The sequence below is a fragment of the Doryrhamphus excisus genome, linkage group LG4 (assembly GCF_037039965.1).
Source record: "Doryrhamphus excisus strain RoL-2023G ecotype Guam linkage group LG4, RoL_Dexc_Guam_v1.1, whole genome shotgun sequence".
In the NCBI taxonomy this organism is placed as follows: domain Eukaryota; kingdom Metazoa; phylum Chordata; class Actinopteri; order Syngnathiformes; family Syngnathidae; genus Doryrhamphus; species Doryrhamphus excisus.
This window is the reverse complement of record NC_136360.1, coordinates 7,394,436-7,417,275: the sequence shown is the minus strand read 5'-3', so window position 1 is coordinate 7,417,275 and position 22,840 is coordinate 7,394,436. Positions and strand designations below refer to the sequence as shown.

General features: G+C 39.9%; 1 protein-coding gene across 2 annotated transcripts in view; it reads left to right on the top strand.

Moving 5' to 3' along the window:
* Positions 1–22,673, top strand: part of polrmt (polymerase (RNA) mitochondrial (DNA directed)) — a 31,696-nt gene extending 9,023 nt beyond the window's left edge. For both annotated transcript variants that reach the window (XM_058073920.2, XM_058073918.2), the window contains exons 10-21: positions 1,103–1,888; positions 3,017–3,139; positions 4,511–4,633; positions 5,290–5,469; positions 6,131–6,217; positions 8,669–8,782; positions 14,917–14,969; positions 16,242–16,340; positions 17,368–17,440; positions 18,116–18,207; positions 19,070–19,143; positions 21,129–22,673. In XM_058073920.2, coding sequence (XP_057929903.2) covers positions 1,103–1,888; positions 3,017–3,139; positions 4,511–4,633; positions 5,290–5,469; positions 6,131–6,217; positions 8,669–8,782; positions 14,917–14,969; positions 16,242–16,340; positions 17,368–17,440; positions 18,116–18,207; positions 19,070–19,143; positions 21,129–21,178 — 1,854 coding nt within the window. In that variant the 3' untranslated portion in view covers positions 21,179–22,673. The remainder of the gene's footprint in view (positions 1–1,102; positions 1,889–3,016; positions 3,140–4,510; positions 4,634–5,289; positions 5,470–6,130; positions 6,218–8,668; positions 8,783–14,916; positions 14,970–16,241; positions 16,341–17,367; positions 17,441–18,115; positions 18,208–19,069; positions 19,144–21,128) is intronic.
* Positions 22,674–22,840: the final 167 nt, after the last annotated feature.

Below are 22,840 nucleotides of genomic sequence, written 5' to 3'. Positions count from 1 at the left end.
ATTTTTGCATATGTTGCTAAATTAACTGAACCATTTTGAAATGGTTTAAAAAAAAGTACTTTTCGTACTATTTTGGACTTTTAGTCATTTGAGAGGTGACTAAGGATTAACAATGTCAATTTGAATTTTATTGGTGACTAAAATAAACGCATGATTAATCACTATTTTAATTTGGCATTGGATAGCGTCTCGGAATGTTCTGAACTCTTCCCTTTTTTTTGTCACAATAACGCACACTAGTTGAGTCTAACCCAACAGCACCTCTGTTGGTTGGAACCAAGTACTACCCTCTATTTGGCGTCCACACAATGGACAAAATTCATTATAATGCCTATACCGTGACAATGAGATTGACATTCTCTCAAATTAATGACGATTGGAAGCATCTGAAAACACTTACCCTTGGCTTTTTCTGTCACCTTGTACACCCTCCCCACCAGAGCGGCGCTCCCTTGAGAGCGAATTATAAAACCGCTTTCCCTCCCGTGCAATTCGGGTTCGGGGAACAGCGGAGCACGATGAAAAGAATCCAGGCTAATCCCTTTTTTTTTTAAGTGTCCCTTTTAATCGGCTCACTGATTGGCTGCCACCACACGGCGCAGAAGAGACAAGTGACCGTGTCAAGGGAAAGAGAAAAGTTTGGGGAGTTGATGCCATTTGACTTGTGTGATAAGAGAACTTTCACCTTGAGATTTACTAGAGAGTTCTTGCTGTATACCTGCCTTTGCTATGACTCTTCTCACTCACCACTTTGCTCTTTCTCTCTTTGGAGGTTAGCTCATCAGGGGAGCTTTCTAATGACCATCACACAGCATGGCAGTCTGAGTCGTGCAAAGCAATGCTGGGCTTATTTATTTTTGCTCTCAGGTTGCTATATATCTTCCCAAACTGCCTCTATAGGTCTCAATCTACAACACAATAATTATTCCACATCTAAGCGACAGCCTCTAAGAAACTACCGGGTTGTAAAGTCATTAAGAGGCATAGGGACACAAATTAGTCATTTTTTGTATATTAGAGTACCTTTTTAATAGGGCAGTCACTTTGCTTGAAGTTTTTTTTTTAAACTGTTAATTTCATGAATGTGTCTTTCTTCCCCAAGGTGGGCTTTATTAAGCCCCATCCCATCCTGACTCAGATCCAACAGGAAGCAACTGAGACCAAGTTGACCTTTGACTCCTATGTGATGCCGATGCGCTGCCCTCCTGTTCCCTGGACATCGGCCAAATTCGGCGCTTACCTGTTGACACCCACCAAACTCATGCGCACCAATGATGGAGCAACGCAGCATGATGACTTGTTGGAGCGATGCGGGAACCTCTATGCAGTCCTAGACTCCCTTAACCAGCTGGGCAACTGCGCCTGGAGGATCAACAAACCTCTCTTGGACATAATAATCTCCATCTTTAATGATCGGGGTAGTGACAAGCTAGACATTCCTCCTCCCTTGTCAGAAGCCCCCAAAGTACCCCACTTTAACCCCCAGGAAACCTCTTATACTGCCAGCGAGAAGGCCCACTTGAAAAGGGAAGTGGTCAATTCCAGAAAGAAATGCAGCGAGATGCACAGCTTGCGCATGGACGCTCTATATAAACTATCTATCGCAAACCACATTAGAGATGAGGTCTTCTGGTTCCCTCATAATATGGATTTCCGGGGGCGCACATACCCCTGCCCGCCATACTTTAATCACCTGGGAAGTGACGTGACCCGCTCCATTCTGCTGTTCGCAGAGGGGAAGCCACTAGGACCGAAAGGCCTGGACTGGCTCAAGATCCACTTAGTCAATCTGACTGGGTTAAAAAAGAGGAGCTCACTACAGGGAAGGCTGGAGTACGCCAACACTATCATGGAGGACATACTCGATTCTGCTGACAACCCCTTGAATGTTGGTCTATTTTTATTACTATTAGCTTCACATTGATTGCTCTGTCTGTATCGCATTTGTAGTCCTTTTTCATCTCTTAAATAACAGACTGTTGTATGGCGTTTTTAAAAAAAGTCTATCAAATACAATGGAGGCCATATTATATGATTGCAATACAGTGTTCCCTCGTACTATGTCTTAGGAGATAGATTCCCAAAATAACCCGCAATAAGTGAAATCTGCAAAGTAGCCAACTTTCTTTTACTATAATTAAATATATTTTAAGGCTCAAAGACCCCGCACCATACACTTGTTTACACACTCAAAGTTCAAAGTTTTGTTAGAATTTTCGTCATCCTGGCGCCATTCAGTTGTACTGTAGCATTTTTGTATCCTTGTTAAAACATATTGTTCCTGTAATTTTCCTCCTTCCATATAAGGAGTTGCCAAGCTGTTACTTCTTCCTCCTCGTCTGCATTTTGGGTGCAACCGCATGTGCCTTTGACAAAGCAGAACATCTCGTCGAGATTGTTTTGTCGGAGATCACATAACACAATTCACAGTTTCACATGTCAAGAAAAGAGCAGGAAGAAGCAAACCTTATTTGATGCTACCCCTTATCCATTTCAAATCAATTGCAATGCATATATTCACCATATGTACTCTAAATGTACTCTTGCTTATTGTTAGTACAGAGGAAAGTGATAAGGCAATTCACTTTCCTAGCATTTCCGAACATTTGTGTAAATTTGGCAAACCAAGCACATGATTTATGGCACAGGACGGCAGGGATGAGATTGATTGATTGACAATGGTCTACAATCTACAGCCAATCAGGACACAGAACACATGTTCGGACACTAAAAATTATGCGTGTCCACAGAAGTTGAACCACAATGTAGCAAGGAAACACTGTATTATAATATATAATAACATTGATATAATGTAATGATATAATAATATAACATTAAAACATGTTAGTGTAATCTGTAATGACACAAGGACGAACTGTGTTAACTTTTTAGGTGTTTGAATTCTGAGATTCCAATATACATCAAATCAAACCCTTATGCAGAATCTGGCTATATGTTATTTGTTGGCTATATTTATGCAGGGTAACGCACTATATTCTTGTGTTTTTCTCCTTAGGGCAGGAAATGGTGGATGAATGCAGATGAGCCATGGCAAGCGCTCGCCTGCTGCATGGAGATCGCCAATGCTGTGAGATCTCCAGACCCGTCGAGGTTCATTTCTCATTTCCCTGTGCACCAGGTAGCATTAATGTTTCATAAATACACTTTGCAGCGTCCATTTAGGCCCTAAGTAGTAGGAACATCATATATACTATAGCTGATAAGTTTGCTGTTCATGCACTTTGTTTCTTTTTGGTGTGCTATAATTTTTTATTAGCAGCGTACACAGGAATTAACTTATTAGATTAGATTAGATTCAACTTTATTGTTATTGCTCATGTCACTGGTACAGGGCAACAAAATGCAGTATGAGAGCATAGTCATGAATCTAGTCAATGGCCGCCAATTGATGCCACATTTTCATTGCACCTTTAAAAGGCACATTAAAATTAACAATCCAAAGACTGCCTGAACCTTTTTGATAATTTTATTATTGAGGGTACATAATTGTAAAGCCAAATAAATAAATTAAATTATTAAAATTTTGTAAAATTCTTCATTAAGTCATTTGTGAACTACAATATTAACTAATTATTTTTGAAACAATTTACTAATTATTAAATGGCAAATATTATTTTAGTTTACATGTCATTATTGTTGAGTGAATTTCTTTTATGCATTTTTAAAAAATACTGACATGGTATTTTGAATTATTTAATGCCAATGCATGTTTGAAAGGTGACATTAAAATAACAAGAATTAAAATAATCTGTCAAAGACACCTATCAAAGAGATGGACGGCGGGATCAATGATCTGATTGGTTAAACCACAACGTTTGTGTTGCCTTATATAGGCAATATATGGATAATATTTTAAAGAACTATCTTGTATTGGATCACATTGGATTGTGTGAGTCCGTATACCAGTAATAGTGTAGAAACTGTCAAAACCTTCTCTTCAATGAAAATGACAGAAAATGAAGTCTTGCCTTGGCTCTGAAACATTGCTACTGTACTCATGTTGATGGGTGTGCACTGTCCCTGATGATGAAGCATGATATAGAACATGAGGAGCCTGAAGGAAATGTGATGTATGATGCAGTTAAGACAGCAAGATCACCACAAGCATTGGAGCTGTATCTTTACAGTCTCACTCAGAATGCTCACTCAATTCTTTATGTTCTGTGGTGTGAATTACTATGAATTAATTAAAGTGATTAGAATAATAAATGAAAAGCTGCTCCTCGGTTAATTGTGTTAAGGGGTCGTTCTATCACGCTGATTTATGCACCATCGAGATTTGAGCTAAGAATGATTACATAAATTCAAGTCAGATGTTCTATACTGGTAGGAGATGATAACGTCGACCATTTCTTGGCTTTGTTGCTCATCTGATTTGATTTCTCTACACTTCATTACAAAAAATATAAATAAAAAACAATGTTCTCTTCTGTCTCGTTTCTACCACATTGCTGCTTTTAATCTCCGTCCACCCTTCTTCTCTTTCTAGGACGGCTCCTGCAATGGTCTCCAGCACTATGCTGCCCTCGGTCGAGATGTTATTGGTGGCACATCGGTCAACCTCGTGCCCTGCGACGTGCCGCAGGATGTGTACAGCGGCGTAGCGCAGCAGGTCAGCACATACATACTCTATCTCAAGTGTAATGTACACTCACAGGTCAAAACATTGGGTGGAGTATCTCACATGAGTGACCACAGTACACCCTTTCCATTTCAACAACAATTTTATTACATTACTGTATATATTCTCAAGGGATAATATGATAGAAATTGAACTTCAGTGTACTTTAGAGTAGTCACTGTACGCCTTGTAGAGCAGTGTAGCTTCGCTGGCCAATGAAAATGACACAGTGAACATGTCAGCTGTGTCCAAAGTATCAATATTTGATGTGAGCACAATTGTTGTCTTGCACTACACATGATTGCGTTTGTGTTTCCCCTCAATAAACCACAGCTCCCCAGTGCCAGCAGCACTCGTACAGCCCTGGACCATGCTTTACTCTAGGCAAGAAACAATCATCTTAGTACTCACTTGTGTTGCCGGCTATTGAGACAATAATATCTGTGTGTTGATATCATACATTTATACTGCTATCCAAGCATATCCATACCCATATTTCATTTCTATAGTATGGTCCCTTGAGTAGATAATAAGATGCTTGCTGAAAGGTGAATTGTGTACTCACTATCAAATGCTTTAAGCAAGTGAGTTGTATTTCACTGCCGATGACACTGCCGGTGTTTTTGCCCAACATTCTTGTGTTTAAGGTGGAGGAGTTCAGAGTCCGGGATGCTGAGAGCGGCCTGAAGATCGCTCAGGTCCTGGAGGGCTTCATCAGCAGGAAAGTAGTCAAACAGACTGTGATGACCGTGGTGTATGGGGTCACGCGCTACGGGGGAAGACTCCAGATCGAGAAGCGGCTGAAAGAGATTGATGAGTTCCCTAAGGTACAGTACGGCGAGAGCGAGCGAGGGAGGGAGGAAGGTGGGGTTTCCCCCCTCATGCTGCACTCGTGTTTATTTATAGCACAGGATCTCCTCCACTGTATGTGGGGCACAGCAAATGGCATCCATTGTCTATGGGAGGTATGAAGTGCTCTATTCCTTCTTCTTGTGCGTTAGCGCCCTGCCACCTTCCACACATTTATCACTCAGATGACAGAGCCTGAGTGTAATTTCATCATATTTGTTCGACTTTGACATTGACGTCACTGATGCACAAAACATTAGCTTATTGTATTCACAGTCATAATCCAATGAAATATAATATTTGTATAGATGAATCGGTGAGGATACAGCCCACAGATATGTGATACTGTGTTGCTGTAGTATTTTTAGATGCTAATGGGTGTTATTGGACACAAATGTTTGGTCTTATCTCAGTGTTGAGAACTTCATGACCACACCAGTGCATCCATAATTATTTGAGTTTCAGATGACTTTTGCATCATGTTCCTAATTGCTTCATCTGGGAATTTTTTGGGACTGATGACAGCAGTGGATTAGGAAGTAATCCATTATTTCTCATTAGCCTCAATTCTGCACTGTTTATTTACGAGACACTTAAGTATACAGTATATGATAATATAATTCTGTGCGTCTTTTTCAGGAGTATGTGTGGGAAGCATCTCATTACCTGGTACGTCAGGTGTTCAGTGGCCTTAAGGAGATGTTTACAGGAACCAGAGAGATTCAGGTGAGTTTGTTTTACACATATACAATAAAAACATAACTCTTTGATAAATGTCATACTTTTCTCAGATATTTCACTTTTAATACTGATGCCTGGACGCACCCTGATGTGAAGGAGGATATTAAACAGCCGTATTAAACACCACAACATTTGGATTAAAAAAATATTGAAATAGTTGTTTCTCTCCACATTGTGGTTTGAATCTGCATCTTCACTCCCATATTTTTTTTCTAAAGTAAATTCCATCTATTTTCTTTGCTGCTTATCCTCTCACAAGGGTCGCGGGTATGTTGGAGGCAGAGTACAGGGTACACCCTGGACGGGTCGCCAGCCAATCACAGGGACAAACAACCATTCACACTCACATTCATGCCTATGGACAATTTGGAATCCCCAGTTAACCTAGCATGTTTTTGGAATGTGGGAGGAAACCGGAGTCCCCGTAGAAAACCCATGCGTGCACGGGGAGAACATGCAAACTCCACACAGAGATTCGATCTCCTGACTTTGTGGCCAACATGCTAACTAGACATCCACAATATGGTTCGTAAACGGTGAATATGGAACTAAATAAAATTAAAATTATGTGAATTTGCTCACCTTTTCATTGCGACACAAAACTGTCACCTATGCCGCATTATGTAAAATTTGTGGTTGTATGGTTATCATGGTTCTGTGGTACACACGTGTATTTATTTTATGGTACCTACACATTATCATACAAAAATGAAGGATGCCTCATTGCGGTCTTCTATCACTACGCACTTATAGATTTTATGATGTTCTATTATATATTATTGTATAAATGCAATGGAGCTTTGTTCGCGGTACAAAATATACCATAGCCAACTTTTGATGAGTAACTTGCTGCAGCATAGAGAGTGATCTTTTCCTATTATTAATGACTAGTCCCTGGCACTATTAGCTGATGAAAAACTGCCTACGGCGCACATTCATCACAGAGGCTCCATTTATAGCATCGGGACGTTCACCTGGCGGGGGCATTGTGTGCATTATCTTCACAAGCAGAGCAAAGCCCAGCACGTTAATAGAACCAGGGCCTTCCGCTTTGGCGCTCCTCTGGGGAACATGCGGGGGACAGCCCTGGTTTGAGATAAAGAATTTACCGTTAAACCACAATGGCACCAACGGCCTGACACTTCCTGTGTATATATACACGATCAATCCTGCCACTGACCTCTTTTCCTTTCTTGAACACTTCCATTTATTCTCAGCACACCTCTCCTCCTTGGATCGCTTCCTATCAATCCACTCATTGATCAGTCAGTCTCTAACTATGTAGTTAGTCCATCCGTCACTCCTCTGCTTTCTCATTGTCACTGTTGCAGGCTCAGACAGAGATATAAGAAGGGAACAGGACAGACTATCCATCTTTCTCAAAGCCATGTGTGTATGTGTGGAAGGAGGAAGTTATGGCATTTGTAGGTCTGGATGTTTCACAAACTGCACCCTGCAGTATTTGCAACAATCCCTCACCTGTTTTTCCGGCAAGTTGGCAACAGTTGATAGCATAGAAAAGATCATTTAGATGATTTATCTAAAACCCAGTAATAAGACAGATACTTAAATTTTTCTTACTCACTGAACTCTGGTTGAGACACGATGGCTCTTGGCCAAACAAATTAAATCATACCCGACTAAATGATACGATTTACTATGTTGTTGGATTTTGTATGAGGTAATTTTAAGTTGCTTAAATTAGTTGATATATGTCACAACACATACCTTGAGACTGGTGCAGTTGTACAATTTTTATATTATTTGTTACAGGTTTATTTTCAGAATGATATGAGGTTTTATAATTTAAATAAAAAACAGTTTTAATCTGGGGCTGCACTGGTGCTGGTTGTTTGTCTATATGGGCCCTGTGATTGGCTGGTGACCAGTCTCTTGCCCGAAGACAGCTGGGATAGGCTTCAGTACCCCTACGACCCTTGTGAGGATAAGCGATATAGAAAATGAATGAATTAATTAATTTTAATCTGTGTTTTTTATTGTAAAAATACACTGGATGCCTGCATATTCAGCATTTTTTCTTGTATTATTTATTTATAATGTTGTCGTCTTTGCTGTTGGAGAAATATGTAATATAAAATAATGAATGTGTGCTAAAGTTGTTTTTATTGTGATTACATTTGACTGTGCTTGTTTTTGTTCTTTTTGACACAATTATATAAAGCTTTATACACAAGCTTTATGTATAAAATGTTGTATTATTTTTATTGTTAATGATTTTTAATGTGCCTTGCAATTTGCTGGCAACAATTGCAGGGTGTAGTCCACCTCTCATGTTAATGGGTTAGGCTTCAGCTCTCATGTGACACTAATGAGGACAAGCGGTATAGTAACTGGAATCTGAATATGTAAAGAAATATGTAGGGTTTTTTTTTGCAGGGTGCTTTATTTGTGTGTGTGCGCCTTTATGGTTTGCAGGACTGGCTGACAGAGAGCGCCAGGCTCATCTCTAAGACGGGCCACACTGTGCAGTGGGTGACGCCCCTGGGTTTGCCCATCATCCAGCCCTACCACCGCACACGTAACCAAGTGGTAAGCAAACATAACATACCAAAGGTGTCACGAAACACTCATTCACGTTCATGAGATGAGACGAGACACAAGTTTGGGTCTACAAGAATGAAACTAAACGAGATTTTAACATTACTTTTAAGGAAAGTACAATGAAAAAATATTAAAATAATGTAAAAATGTATGACAATATATTGCAATCTACTCATTTAATTTCTACTACATTACAATATTCTGCACTCTAGGTGTATGCTACTGAGACAACGTATAACTGACAAAAGGGCTCACCCCATTCATGCCATTGTTCTCTGGAACAAAGTTTTTTCAAGTTTAAACCACTAAAAATGTCCCGTATGCAATACATGGCCAGCATTTCGCTTCCCTTGCTGTGCTCTGGCAAACAGTCCATTGAATTGTGTGTACTGCCAACATGTAGAGTCCAACATTTTTTTATTTTTTTTTGAGAGATTAAATATTTTCTCTCATGCTTTCCACTGTGCTAAACTTAGCACTTTATTAACTAATAACTTTTATTTTATTAATGTAATGATCTAATTTGCATAACTGACCATGATTGTGTTTTGACCTCCATCCAGACGCAAATATAGGTTTTTGTTAGAGATCTCCGAAACTATCGGCCACCAATAATTATTGGCCAAATATTAGCCTAAATATCTGATATCGGTATCAGGATTTCTAGAACCGATCTAGAGCATGTAGCATTTGCGGAGACTGTAGCAAAATTAAGTTAACACTGTGTTGCTGGGAAGGCTATTAAGCCTTACTTAAACAAGGAGAACAACGTCAGAGCTCATAAGAACACACCAACTTAATTGAAATCGCAGGCGGTTAATATTCCACCTACAATCCTTATTTCCGGCGTCTTAAAGAAAGTACTAAAACATTACACAGCAATGTAATATGTAGATAACGAGAGATAAGAGCCTACCAACAAATAATGCAAAATAACCATCAACTCTGTGAGCTTTAAACATAATTTATTTGCCATTTACAACAACAGTACAGCAAAGCACAGGAAAAAAACTCTGCATGCTTTGCAAGTCTGCAAATGTTCCAGCTAGACAGTGCTGATCGTGGCGTGTGATTGGTTTGAGTGGACCTAACAGTAATGGAGCTCAACAACATCATTAAGTTGTTTGTCACTATGGAGATCCTGACAGCGGCATGTCTGAGATAAATGTCAGCTTGCCAGCATGTCTGTAGATAGCACACCGAGCTGTGCGTGTGTGTGTGTGTGTGTTTGTGTTTATAATTCTTTATGTAGTGGAGACACGGTGTATTGTTTGTCCTCATTTTGGCAGACTAATTACAAGTTCCCAAGATGGAAAGAACGTAAATTGTGTTGATGTTTGTTACATAATTTGGAAAAAGACTGAGGGATTGCACCCTCAAACTTATTAGCTCAGGAAGTGAAGGACATACACATGCAGGCAGCAAGGCCATAGGCGAGCCCAGTATGCTGTCCTCTCTCTTAAGTATGACATCAAGCAGAGGGTTGCTTTAGAGGGGCAGTGACACCTCCATAAGCAGGTGCGAGAGAGCGGCGCTGACAGATGGTGAGTCCCCCGAGGACGCATCTCTCGTCCTTCACATTCCCCCTGATTGGGTATGCTGCGGTTAATGTCCAGCATGGACAAGGAGGCTGATTAGCCCTTTGAAGCCTTCATATTGACACACGCACGGATGAAGTGAGGACTGCATGGACGAGGTAGGTTTTAGCTTCACAGATGACTTCCTTCATCCCCTGCGATAATACTATAATCCAGTTGCATCATTGAGCAACAAAAATGAAACTAACTCCCAGAAAGGTCACTTTCCCCTTCCACGGCGCATAGATGGATTGAATTCAATCTCCCATTCTCCTCTCTGCCTCTTAAATCCAAGGCCGCCTTGTTGCCAGGGGGTCATTAGTAATTAGACGCGGAGTAGCATTGCAAGTTGAGCCATCAGAGCACTCGAACCAATAAGTATTGGAACAGTCGCTACATGACATAACCACACAGGTTTGTGTCTATGTTTGGACAATTCCAAATATAATCACATGGCTGATGGAAGATGGAGTCATTGCATGGAGCATGAACATACATCAGGGAGGCTGCCTAACAGGATTGGGAGACACTAATCGGATCAGAGGTCACTCCGGCTCACATTCCTTGTTTATTTTTTACTTTGCCCTCCGAAGCGATAGTGCAGTGAAGTCTCACTCTCAGCTAATAGCGATATTGGGGAGTCATCAGCTGGATATGACTGGATTTCTCACTTAAGAGCATGACAACCAGGTTATGCTGGGTTCTTCATATTTATACTAGGCTTAATAATCATGTATTAATATATGGGAAGTGTAAGGTGACAGGCAAAAATGGTGCCAAAATATTGTAGTGCAATTTTATAGACAGAGAGCCCTCATTCTCACTGTGGAATCCCACTGGGTATTTCTTGGAATGCTCACCCTATGAATTGGCAGCTTGAGTCAGTCATGTCCAGTCATGCATTAAAAGATGCCTCTTTTGCTTCTCTGGGTGCTCCGATCGATTGCCCACCGATGATGAGCCTTTTTGCCTGTTGGAGGCTGAGGCTAAGAACTTTTCTGTGGATATGGGGGGTAGGCCGGAGCGAGTGGCTGTAGGACCGGCTTAAGCCTGCTCATGTCGATGTGTGGGTGCCAGTTGGTGGTGGCCAAATTTGTCTGGCCTGGCCATAGCATGCTAACATACAAAGATCACACATCATACCAAGATGTACCGGAAAAATATTTTTTCACAAATTCTAAACCAAATTAAGTAAAATTAATTGATTGATGTGATGATTGATTTATAGTCCTTACAATGAGAGGGTAAACATAGTCTGTGGTTAGAAAATTGAGAAGAAGAATGTTAGTTTTTTGAGGACTATTGTCTTGGGGGCGGCTGGCCATTGTTTTAAAGAGATTGACCATGTTAGATTTAAATTGCAGTCAAAAGTGCAGTCTGCATCAGATCCCAATGAAATTTGACTCTAGATATTGGAAATTTTGCTTAAATTGTGAAAATTGACATTTATCATGGTATTCTTATCACATTTTTTATCCTTGGAAGAATACTGGAATGTTCAATAAAGCCATATTGTGAGCAAAAGTCATGAAAACAGAATGTGGACTGTGGGGGTCAACTTCATGACACATTTCTGTACTGGTGGAACATTGTGGCGGTAAATGAGGACACCCAGGCATATGTCCTGTCTCTCCTTTTTGCTACATGTCTATTTGACTTTGTATAGAAGCGGCAGAGTTGAGTAAGGGAGTTTATAAATTCAAATTGCGGGAGGGAAGTGTGACTCTAAATGTCGCGGAGATGCCCCCTCTGCCTCCTTTGGCATCGCAACAGGAGCGAACCATTCCCAAGGGTAACATAGTGTTCCGTTGATCTTGCAGAATCTTGTGGCATTTTGAGGTGAAATAATAATAAATGCGGCTGGAGTTTCAAGGACAAGCCCTCAAGGTATGAAAGTTTGGTCAAAAGAATGTGTGGAAAAGGTCGCAGGGAATGTTGGTAGAAGTATGTGTGTATGTAACTACCATGAGGTGGTGTAGTCCAACATCAGGTCACCATTGAGGACTGAAGGGTTCGAGCCGCCTCCACATTTAGTATTAACTGGATGTGATAAATGGGGCCTCGTCTCTTCCTTTTGTATGTGGTTACTGATGGCTTTTGTACGCATGACCATCTGGGTGGCAGGTCTCAGGTGATTTAGACCACACCACCCTCTCCTGCTGGCCCTCTCGTCCAAGTTAGCCAAGGTCTCATTCTTCACAGCCTCAGGGTTTCAAGTCAAGTCTCACGTGGTGATCATGCACATGTGCATTATAATAAACAGGGTATATAATACAATGCACGCTGATGACCTCATTTACCGCCTGGCCTTCCATTCTTCACACCACAGGTAGTCTCCATTGCTTTTGCATCAAACTTGCTCTTCTCCTTGCTTGGACATAAAGCTCTGAACATGACGGACACAATCCTCCTAGAGAGTCGATGTATGAGATAGCAACCATGGATGAAAGTAATAGGCTTTTTTACCACATACCTCGCCTCTATTTTAATACCGTTTCTTGATAAATGTCTGATTATGTCATTCATCCCACAGCGACCTTCAAGCTATCGACTAGAGACATCAAAGTGAGTTGCTTAGCGGCTCGCTGACTGTAGCTGTGATCGACTTTAATCCATGTAAACACCCGTCAGCCTAATTCTGTAATGTCTTCGCCTTTCCTTCACGCAACTTTGTATTATTCTGTGTTGGATTATAGCAGGGGTGACATCTTGAACCTATTCGATATTGAAAAAAGTTGCCACAAAAATGTATTTAAATAAATCTGTACTATGTTTTACCTGAAGAAAACCACCTCTTTTTTGGCCCTTTTTTGATTTTTTTTTTTTTTGACAAAATATTCCATATAAAGCTTTGTTTAAAATCATGTTTTCAATAACAGTGACATAACCGCTAAATTGGGATAAAAATTGATAGCTGCTCAACAGTTGTTTGATAAAACTGCTTAAATGATCAACATCTGTAAATTAGCATCATATCACCTCCTTTTTTGTTTGCTAACCTGCTAACAACCTAGGTTTTTTCCGGTGGTTTTCTGTATAGGCTCCAGCATCCACCAGTGGGAAGAAGATGGATGAGGAACCTTCTTTACCTACTTTAGTGGCATTATTTTTTATGCATTCAAAAGCTATTTTCATTACCATATTCAATTCCACAATTTCCTCTTTGTAAAAGAAATTTAATATTATTAAAAAAAAAAAAGGATCAGTACCAGATCAGATCAGCAAGACAAAAACAAAAATCAGACCAGCTCATAAGCCAACAAATGTGGATTGGGACACACCTAATATATACAATTGTCACAAAGTCCTTGCAATGAGTTAAAATTGCTGCTAAAATTAGTCCTACAGTATTTTCTTCCAAGCGGGGATGAGATTTGTTTTCTTCTGTAATTTTTTTTTTTTTTTTACCAAAAATCTGCACATTTTCAAGGCTGTGAATGATGAATTGCAAATGTGTGTTGATCCACTGTACAGGGGGCGGGAGAATAGGGTCTATTTTATGTTCTTTGAAACCCCCTGTGTTGGATGACCAACTAATAACATTTTTAATAATTTCATCATTAAACATTTATTTGAACTATTGATAAAAGCAACATTTCTAATCAATTCATCACTACATTTTCAAAGGTGAATGGTTTGGACCTCCCCAATCTGACTACCTCACCCATGGCAATTTTCTTTGGAGGCATTCATTGAAGCCAGATAATTATGCCTCAAAATTAATTAAAACTCGTCTCAAAGTGACTTTTCAAACACAGATTGATTAATTAAACACCAACTGTCAATATGTGAGCGGATCAATTTCAAAACGTGCTACCTGTAACCAAAGGTATTTATAGCCTAATTTCAAGCCCGGCGATTTTTGTCAATTCTAATTTAAATAACATCAATAAGCATAATAATTGAAACTGCACAAACAAAGTCTGCTCTGGTGTGTGTAAGTAACTTATTTCCCCCCACAAACCATCCATGGCAATAAGGATAATGTCCTTCCTTTATACTATACATAAAGGCCTCGTTCTATCAGTGCCAAAAGCTCCACCTTTCTTTGTGAAGTCAGGGTAAACAAACCAATACAATATGCTCACATCCAAGACAAGGCGCCTTCACATTTACCTATCATATCTCCATGCTGATAGTCGCCTGTCGTACCCACCCTGGCAAAATTCCAAAGGGTCGGGGACACTGCAAAGCCACAGATGGCTCGGCACCACAGACCGTATGGACTGTCGAGGCTCAGGAGATTAGCTCAGCACGTTGTATCGTCCACGAGGAACAACTGTCTGTGAAAGGTTGCTGTCGTGATCGTTGAAATGAGAAAGTAAATAAACACAGGTGTTATAGTATATGAAATAACGAAAAAATTACTTGTGACATAGAATTTAACAGACTTCATATATTAGTAGTTTAATATCAAAATGCCAAAGGTGGACACCAGGCATCCTCATGTTCATGTTTCTCATCATTGACATGGTTCTTAGGTCTAATATTGCCATGACCAGCATGATGGATCGGTTCTAAGACTATTTCTTTATCTTCCTCCAGCTGAAGAGCACCATACAACAGCTCAACGTCCAGATCAGCCATGACACCAAAGAGTAAGTGTCACCTTCCAGCAGATTTTGCTACTACTTGATGGACTGTGAGTTGAAATGTCCCCAATTTTAAACAGTTAATTGGCTCCAGACCCGACTGTGATAGGTTAATTTATGCAAACTAGGATTGCTTAGTTATAAATGGAATATTTTTCATACAGTATAGAAAACCTGTTTATGACCTTCTAAATATACTTTTAAACTTTATTAGAGCCCTCTAGACATGTAAATTGTGCTCTTGTTGTGGAAAAAGTATTTGCCCATTTGCCCCCATTGTGATTTCTAATATTTTGCATGTTTGTCACACTTAAATGTTTCAGCTCATCAAACAAATTTAAATAGCAGTCAATGAGAACCCAATGAACACAAAATGCAATTTTTTTAAATTAACTTTTTATTATTCAGGGAGAAAAAAAATCAAAACCTGTGTGGAAAAAGTGAGATTAATTAAATGTAATTTAATACTCACTTTACTTTGAAGTGTTTGGACATGAGCCAAAATAAACTGTTACTGGTGATTTGATTTCAGGAATTTAATTCAGACGAAGAGACCAAGTATTCTTTCATTAGGTGTAATCTCTTCAATAATCTTCACAATTATGAAGATATGTAGAAATAGATTCTTGAAATATTTCACTCTGTGTGTGTTGAATCTGTAGAATGTAACTTTTTGTGTTGAACTACTGAAATAAGACTTTTGAAAGATAATCTTACTTATTGATATAGATAGACTTCTTTTATTGTCATTGCACAATAACACAGCAGTGAAATTGCAAATGAAATGTCGTTATATTAATATTAATTATTTCATTAATATTGAGATGCAATAAGTAAGTATCTACAAAGTGTGCTGCTGATCTGTTTGTCCTGTGCGGGCGTCAGCATGTGTGTGTCCTATGTGAGTGTCAGTTCATTTCAATAGATGATATCTGACCTTAAGGATGAAAGAGTGATGACTTTGTTGACACAGAGGAAGGGTGATAAAGGTGAATGCAGGTCTAAAGCCGACTGAAGAGAAGGCAGGATGGAATGAGTACTCTCGAGAACGATGACAAAGACTGACAGCTGCCTCCTCCCTCATCCTTTTGGTCTCACTGCAGATCAGCATCGGTGTTAAATAATTTTTAATGTCACATGATGCATCATTGCTGGAGGAGTTCCATATACACAATATATGGATAAAAGTATTGATACACTCTTGTTAATAAATATCTAGGAAGAGCATACTCAAGTATGACACATGCTTTCATATTTGTCTTTGGTTGTACTTCTCAGGAGGCCAGACACGATGAAACAGAAGAACGCCTTCCCACCAAACTTCATCCACTCGCTGGACTCCACCCACATGATGTTGACAGCTCTTCACTGCTACAGGTAAACATGCAACAGAGCAGCGTTTTTCGCCACTCCAAGTACCATAAAGGTATATATACAGTGGATCCCCACACTTTTGCGATTCAGCTTTACTGATTCGCATATTTGCTGATTTGTGTGTTTTTTCTACGAAGAGTATTTTTCTGCGGAAAACATCTCATTCCCTAATATGGTAATAATGCTTCTATGGTAGCATATTCGTCAAGCAGGGTTTGGCATTTTCACAAGAAAGCTGTAGACAACTCGTCACTGCCGGTGTTTCTTTTTTGTCTGCTCTCTTTTTGACTGGTGAGATCAAGTCGCTGAGAAAATTTGCTTCCATACACAGTACACATATTTATAATAATAAATATAGCTAACTTCTGGCATGGGTTTTCTCCGGGTACTCCGGTTTCCTCCCACATTCCAAAAACATGCTAGGTTAATTGGCGACTCCAAATTGTCCATAGGTATGAATGTGAGTGTGAATGGTTGTTTGTCTATATGTGCCCTGTGATTGGCTGGCAGCCAGTCCAGGGTTTACCCCGCCTCTCACCCGAAGACAGCTGGGATAGGCTCCATCACCCCCCGCGACACTCGTGAGGATAAGCGGTAGAATGAATGAATAGCAACTTCTGATGAATCCATTTCAATTTCAGACTTACTAATAATGTACAGATGTAAGCCCCACACATTTCTTGTTATACCATGCCCACTTCTGGTTTATTCTCCACCCACTCCAAGTACAAATACGGACAAAATAATTTACACAGATGGGTGTACAGATACAGATACCGATAGTGGTGTACTCGCTTATCCCTAGTTATGATGTTGTACTTTGTCAAGAGATATCGAGCTTTTCATTAAAATTAATTAAACAAGCTACATAAATAAAAACAAACAAAAAAAGACGAAGGAAAACTCAATTATTAAATTAAAAATGTGTTGTCTACATTCCTTTGCATTAGACTGAACTCAGCCAGTAATACTACGTACAACATATTTTTAATCTTTGATTCTTTTTTTTCCCTATTTTTCCACCTCAAAGATTTGGTTTGACATTCGTCTCAGTCCACGACTGTTTCTGGACACACGCCCTCACCGTTGACACCATGAACAAGGTATTCATTTTCACTTTGGCCCCTTTCCTGTGCTCCTAAACTGTCTGAATTCTCCTGCTGTCCCTCGACCACACTGGCATTATTAGAGCCATTTACTATGCCATCCTGTCGGATCATGCGGCATTAAACATGTCACATGTCAGTCAATGTCTGTCATCTTTAAGGGTTTCCTACTTGTGTTCTCAGTTAGAGCAGAAGGATATCGGTCTTTTTCTGCTTATGATAAAAATAGCCGCTGAAACAAACAGCTTACAGTATCATCATTTTAAGCAGTTCACTCCTAATGTCCTCACACAATCTCGACCAAGTCAACCAAGCAGTAGCAGTTTGGTACAATTATCCTTTCCCATAATCCCCCGTCTCTTGATGTGCTAGGTTCCGCCCACCTCATTACACAGGTAATTGAACTTGCACTCAGCAGAAGCATTTAACATATTAGTCAACACTTGAAGCATGTGAAGCAGCACTACCAGCCATTTTTCACCAATGAATATGGCAGGTCCATGCTTAATTTCCCATAGCTGGTATTATATTTTGTACTTCTTTCAGTATTGTAATAACAATCCAGTATACCCTCCTGTGTTGAGTGATGGTGCTGGTATTTGAACTTCATCAATGGATACCAGCCAAAATACTGATTACTTTGTAATGCAACGTCCACCTCCACCTTGGTAGGTCTGTCGGGAGCAGTTTGTGGCACTGCACAATCAGCCCATCCTCCAAGAATTGTCCGACTTCCTGCTCCACATGTACTGCACTGACCTCACGTAAGTCACACGTTGTGCTAATTTTTTTGTCCTTTGTATTGAGTTGTGGACTCTTATACAGCAACTACACATTTCCTTGGATCTCCAAAACGGTTTGTTTTAATTTATTCCACCCACGGCCCGCCTCAAACATGCCCACTCTGCTGTGATTGCTCCCACTCAGCTTGTACCCGGGCATGTCCATATATGTATAGAAGTCACATTGACTGGATGTAGCCAGTGACTTCTCCTTGGTGTTAGAAAAAATCAAGTGTTCAGATTCAATTCAAACTTCTTTCAGGTCTCACTTCCAAATGTGCAAACCTCATTGTCTGAAACTAAAAACAAATGTGATAAAAAATTTTGCATATTCTCGTTTTTTTTAATCTGCTTTTCTCTTGATAGTAGTTTTTATTTATTTTTATGTTTTTATGTAACTTTGCTAGAGTTATTAGTTTAACAATGTTTATTAATGTAGTTTGCAGTGAAAATTGTCCGGATGTGGCCTTTTTTTATGAAGAATCCTAATAAAGTACATTCATATAAAATATATTTTACATTAATCGGACTTGTATTGTTGTCCCTAAGCTTCTTCTGTAATGATTTGCTTGCCTCAGGCAGTCTTCTACTCTTCTACTCCTTCCATGCGATAATTGGACATTATTTGGTCCATTGAGGGTGCAGACCTTTACACTATAGCCTGCACCCTCCCTCATGCTGAGACTTCACAAAGGGCATTGTTTCTTTTGCTTTTGGAAAGAGAAGGCCAATGCTACGTGGATTTTGCAAGACAGCAGCCCAAGCAAGCAGCCCCAAACTTTAATAAGTTTTAACTTAGAGTTTGTGTTTTTCAACTTTGTATTTTCTTTCCCTCTGTTGGCAGGCCTGACACCAAAAACAAAAAGTATCTGGAGTACCGGAGGCTCATGCTACTGCTGGCCAAAGTGCCTCAGACAGGTCAGTTGTTGTGTTTGTGCTAATTGGTTGGAAGAGCACTCACATGTCCTGAAGCACTGCAATGAACCGCTTCAATGGAATATTCCTTATTTATTTATTTTTTCCTTTTAGTTATGGGGTTTTATGTACTGTCAATGGGCTAAATCTTAAATCCTAACCAGCTAAAATAACCTGCGATATGCAAATAAATTGTCATAATAAATTTCATAGCCTGGGAACCCTAACTGTGTTTATTGGAAAACAATATTTGCAAAATATGTTATTTGGTTAGCTGATAATCCTCCCTCACCAAACTTGGCCATATTCCCGTTCACATTCACTTCTGTTTTGAGTCCCATGGCAGCCTCGCTCAATCAATTGGCACCTACTTTCATCCATTGTTCTTCTCTCTATTACATGCACCAGATTTCCACATGTGCAACAAACTTCTGTGAAAAGTCAAAAAATGTGCGCACATGTACAGATTGGCATGTTTTCTTTTGACCCCGTCCCTGAGTAATGGTTACCATGGTGACACATCCTTATCAAGTCAGGTAGATGGAGGTCTTCTTACGCAACACCCCCAACTACCTCTTTGGTTCCATCTGTGCGGTAAACAAACACCGGCTCAACACGGACATCTGACTGCTGTAAAGTGATTGCTATTAATTGTGTCCCTCCGCTACATAATCGGCTTACGTAGCCCCCAAGTCAGGTGTGTTTAATAACACACACAATTCATTGGATCGCAAGCCAAATCCTTTTAATCTTCAATGTGACGGCTACTGAATGTATTGTTCTTGTTTTTACTGTGGTTAATCCAAGAGCGAGGGAGGTCATTGGAATCCTCAGCGGCACCCGGTGTTGAGGATCATGTAGATTCAAACAGACACTTAAAAAAAAATAAAAAAGTGTGCATGAAGCCTAAATGCACCAAAAATCAGTTTAACTCAATTTTGGGGGGAAATGTTCATCGGAGGGGGGGATATCTTGACGAGGCTTGCATTTATATTAGGGCTGTCAATGTATTAAAATAGTTAATCGTGATTAATCACAATTTTTTTCCATAGTTAACTCACAATTAATCGCAGATAGAAATCAGTTTTTATCTATAATAAGATCGATATGTAATGATAATTACATCAAATTTTATGTAAAGGGAATTTTGGAACTAGGGCCATTAGCTCCGAACCTGGGGTGACAGAGCCTTCTCCATCGCTGCCCCCACCCTCTGGAATTCTTTGCCCCATTCGTTCCGTGCTTGCCCCGACCTTCCCAGTTTCAAAAAACAACTAAAAACCCACCTCTTTAAATTTAATATTATATTATTATTTTTTAAAATACAGTCAGCATGCTTATTTTTGTATTACTAGTTTTCTTTATTATTAGCATGTTAGCTCTTAAATTTGCCCACAAATGTTCAGCAAATACAAAATGAGAGTGAGCGAGACCTCTTACACTGAGACAAACATGTTTTGGTTTATTTGTGTCAGCTCAAAGTAAGAGTTTAATTCTTTATTCATGATACTGGTTTTAAATTCTAAATGTTTGTGAGTAAAAAGCCTATTTAGGAACATTCAGAAAGATTTATTATTAATGATATGCCACAATGCACCTTTCCTTCATGAAATGTACAAATGAAAATACCTAAAACACAGGGCAATAGTCATAAAACATTTCATCCAAATTGCTAACTCAATGTTGTTTAACTTATCTCATAAAACACATCAAAATACATGGAAATTCATCATTATGTTACAGTCAATATTATTTTATTACAATACTGCAATTACAATAATGCAATTTGTCCTACTTGCACCAATGTATGGATGTATTTTTGGATGTATTTTCCACCCTTTTTTTTTCACCTCATATTAAAAAGTCATGTCGTTTTAATAATGGCTTGGAGTAAATCTATTTTATATTGCCCAAGATTCTAAACTTTAACAAGTGTGGCTCATCTATACATGCCTAAAGCTGTCTTCATCCCTCTCTTCCTTCTACAGGGGACTTGGATCTCGACAGAGTCAAGGAATCCACGTACTTCTTCAGCTGACTGCCTCATGATCGACTGAGCTTGGGTGCCACCTTCCTTATGCATCAGCAGTCAATGAAGGCCATGAAAGTACTCACCACCACCCCCTGTTGGTTTACAAAAACGTTCTTTGACTTCCTGGTGGACCCGCCTGATTGGAGGGGCTCATATCTGGGAAAGGGGCGTGGCACTCAAAGACTTGAATCAGGGAAAAGATGTTCTCATAACAAACCCTTTTCTTTGGCGCGAGTGCCTCTGATTGGCTGTGTGTGAGAGTGTGATGGACAGGCAGGTATGTAAGGACCCCCACTGTGGACTGACTTACCTCCATCATTATCATCATCATCATGAATGGTTGGAAGCAGGATGCTGGCTGGGAACTGTGAAGAATACCGGTCAAGGTGGCTCCTCCAAAACATCTCCGGTACACCTCACTCTCTCAGCACTTGACAATCATTGTCAAAGACATGAAACGGAACGCATTCTTCAAAGTAAAACGTGTTAAATCCAACACTATGAAGATGAAGAAGCTGAACAGAACATTTAAAAATAGCACAATTGTGTCTGGAAAGTGTGGCTGAGTGACAATAATGTCATGTGAGATGATTAATGCCTCATATTTTATAATAAGCAGCACCAGCAGCTTCCCTCATATTTAAGAATTATTTCATTGTTGTGTGGAGTGCTGGAAATTTTGTGTGCCAGGGAAGATGCTGATTTGCAACTAAAATACGTTGTTTTATTGTCAGCTCAATACATTAAAAGATGTATTATTTTTTAGTAAAGTACTTCTCTGCTTTATTTCTTCAAGTGATTACATGAGGACATGAGGACTTGAGGTCGAGTGGTTAGTGCGCAGACCTCACAGCTAGGAGACCAGGGTTCAATTCCACCCTCGGCCATCTCTGTGTGGATTTTGCATGTTCTCCCCGTGCATGCGTGGGTTTTCTCCGGGTACTCCGGTTTCCTCCCACATTCCAAAAACATGCTAGGTTAATTGGTGACTCCAAATTGTCCATAGGTATGAATGTGAGTGTGAATCGTTGTTTGCCTATATGTGCCCTGTGATTGGCTGGCGACCAGTCCAGGGTGTACTCCGCCTCACGCCCGAAGACAGCTGGGATAGGCTCCAGCACCCCCGCGACCCTTGTGAGGAAAAGCGGTAGAAAATGAATGGATGAATGAATGAATATGATGTAACGATGTATCTTATCTGTAACTGTATCCAACTGTATCTTATCTCATAGTGGACAATGTGGTGAATTACAATATGCATATTTAATCCTTTGGGCAAAATACAATACATAACGGATTTTCACATTTAAATTTTTCTAGGCCGCTGTACAGCGGACGAGTGGTTAGAGCGCAGGCCACACAGCTAGGAGACCCGAGTTCGATTGGAGTTTGCATGTTTGCATGTGCTCCCACATTCCAAAAACATGTTAGGCTAATTGGTGACTCCAAATTGTCCATAGGTATGAATGTGAGTGTGAATGGTTGTTTGTCTATATGTGCCCTGTGATTGGCTGGCGACCAGTCCAGAGTGTACCTCGCCTCTCGCCTGAAGACAGCTGGGATAGGCTCCAGCACCCCCGCGACGGTAGAAAATGACATTCCAAAAACATGCATGGGTTAGTCATGTGACTCTCTAGTTTAAAGGCTATAGGTGTGAATGGGGAGCAG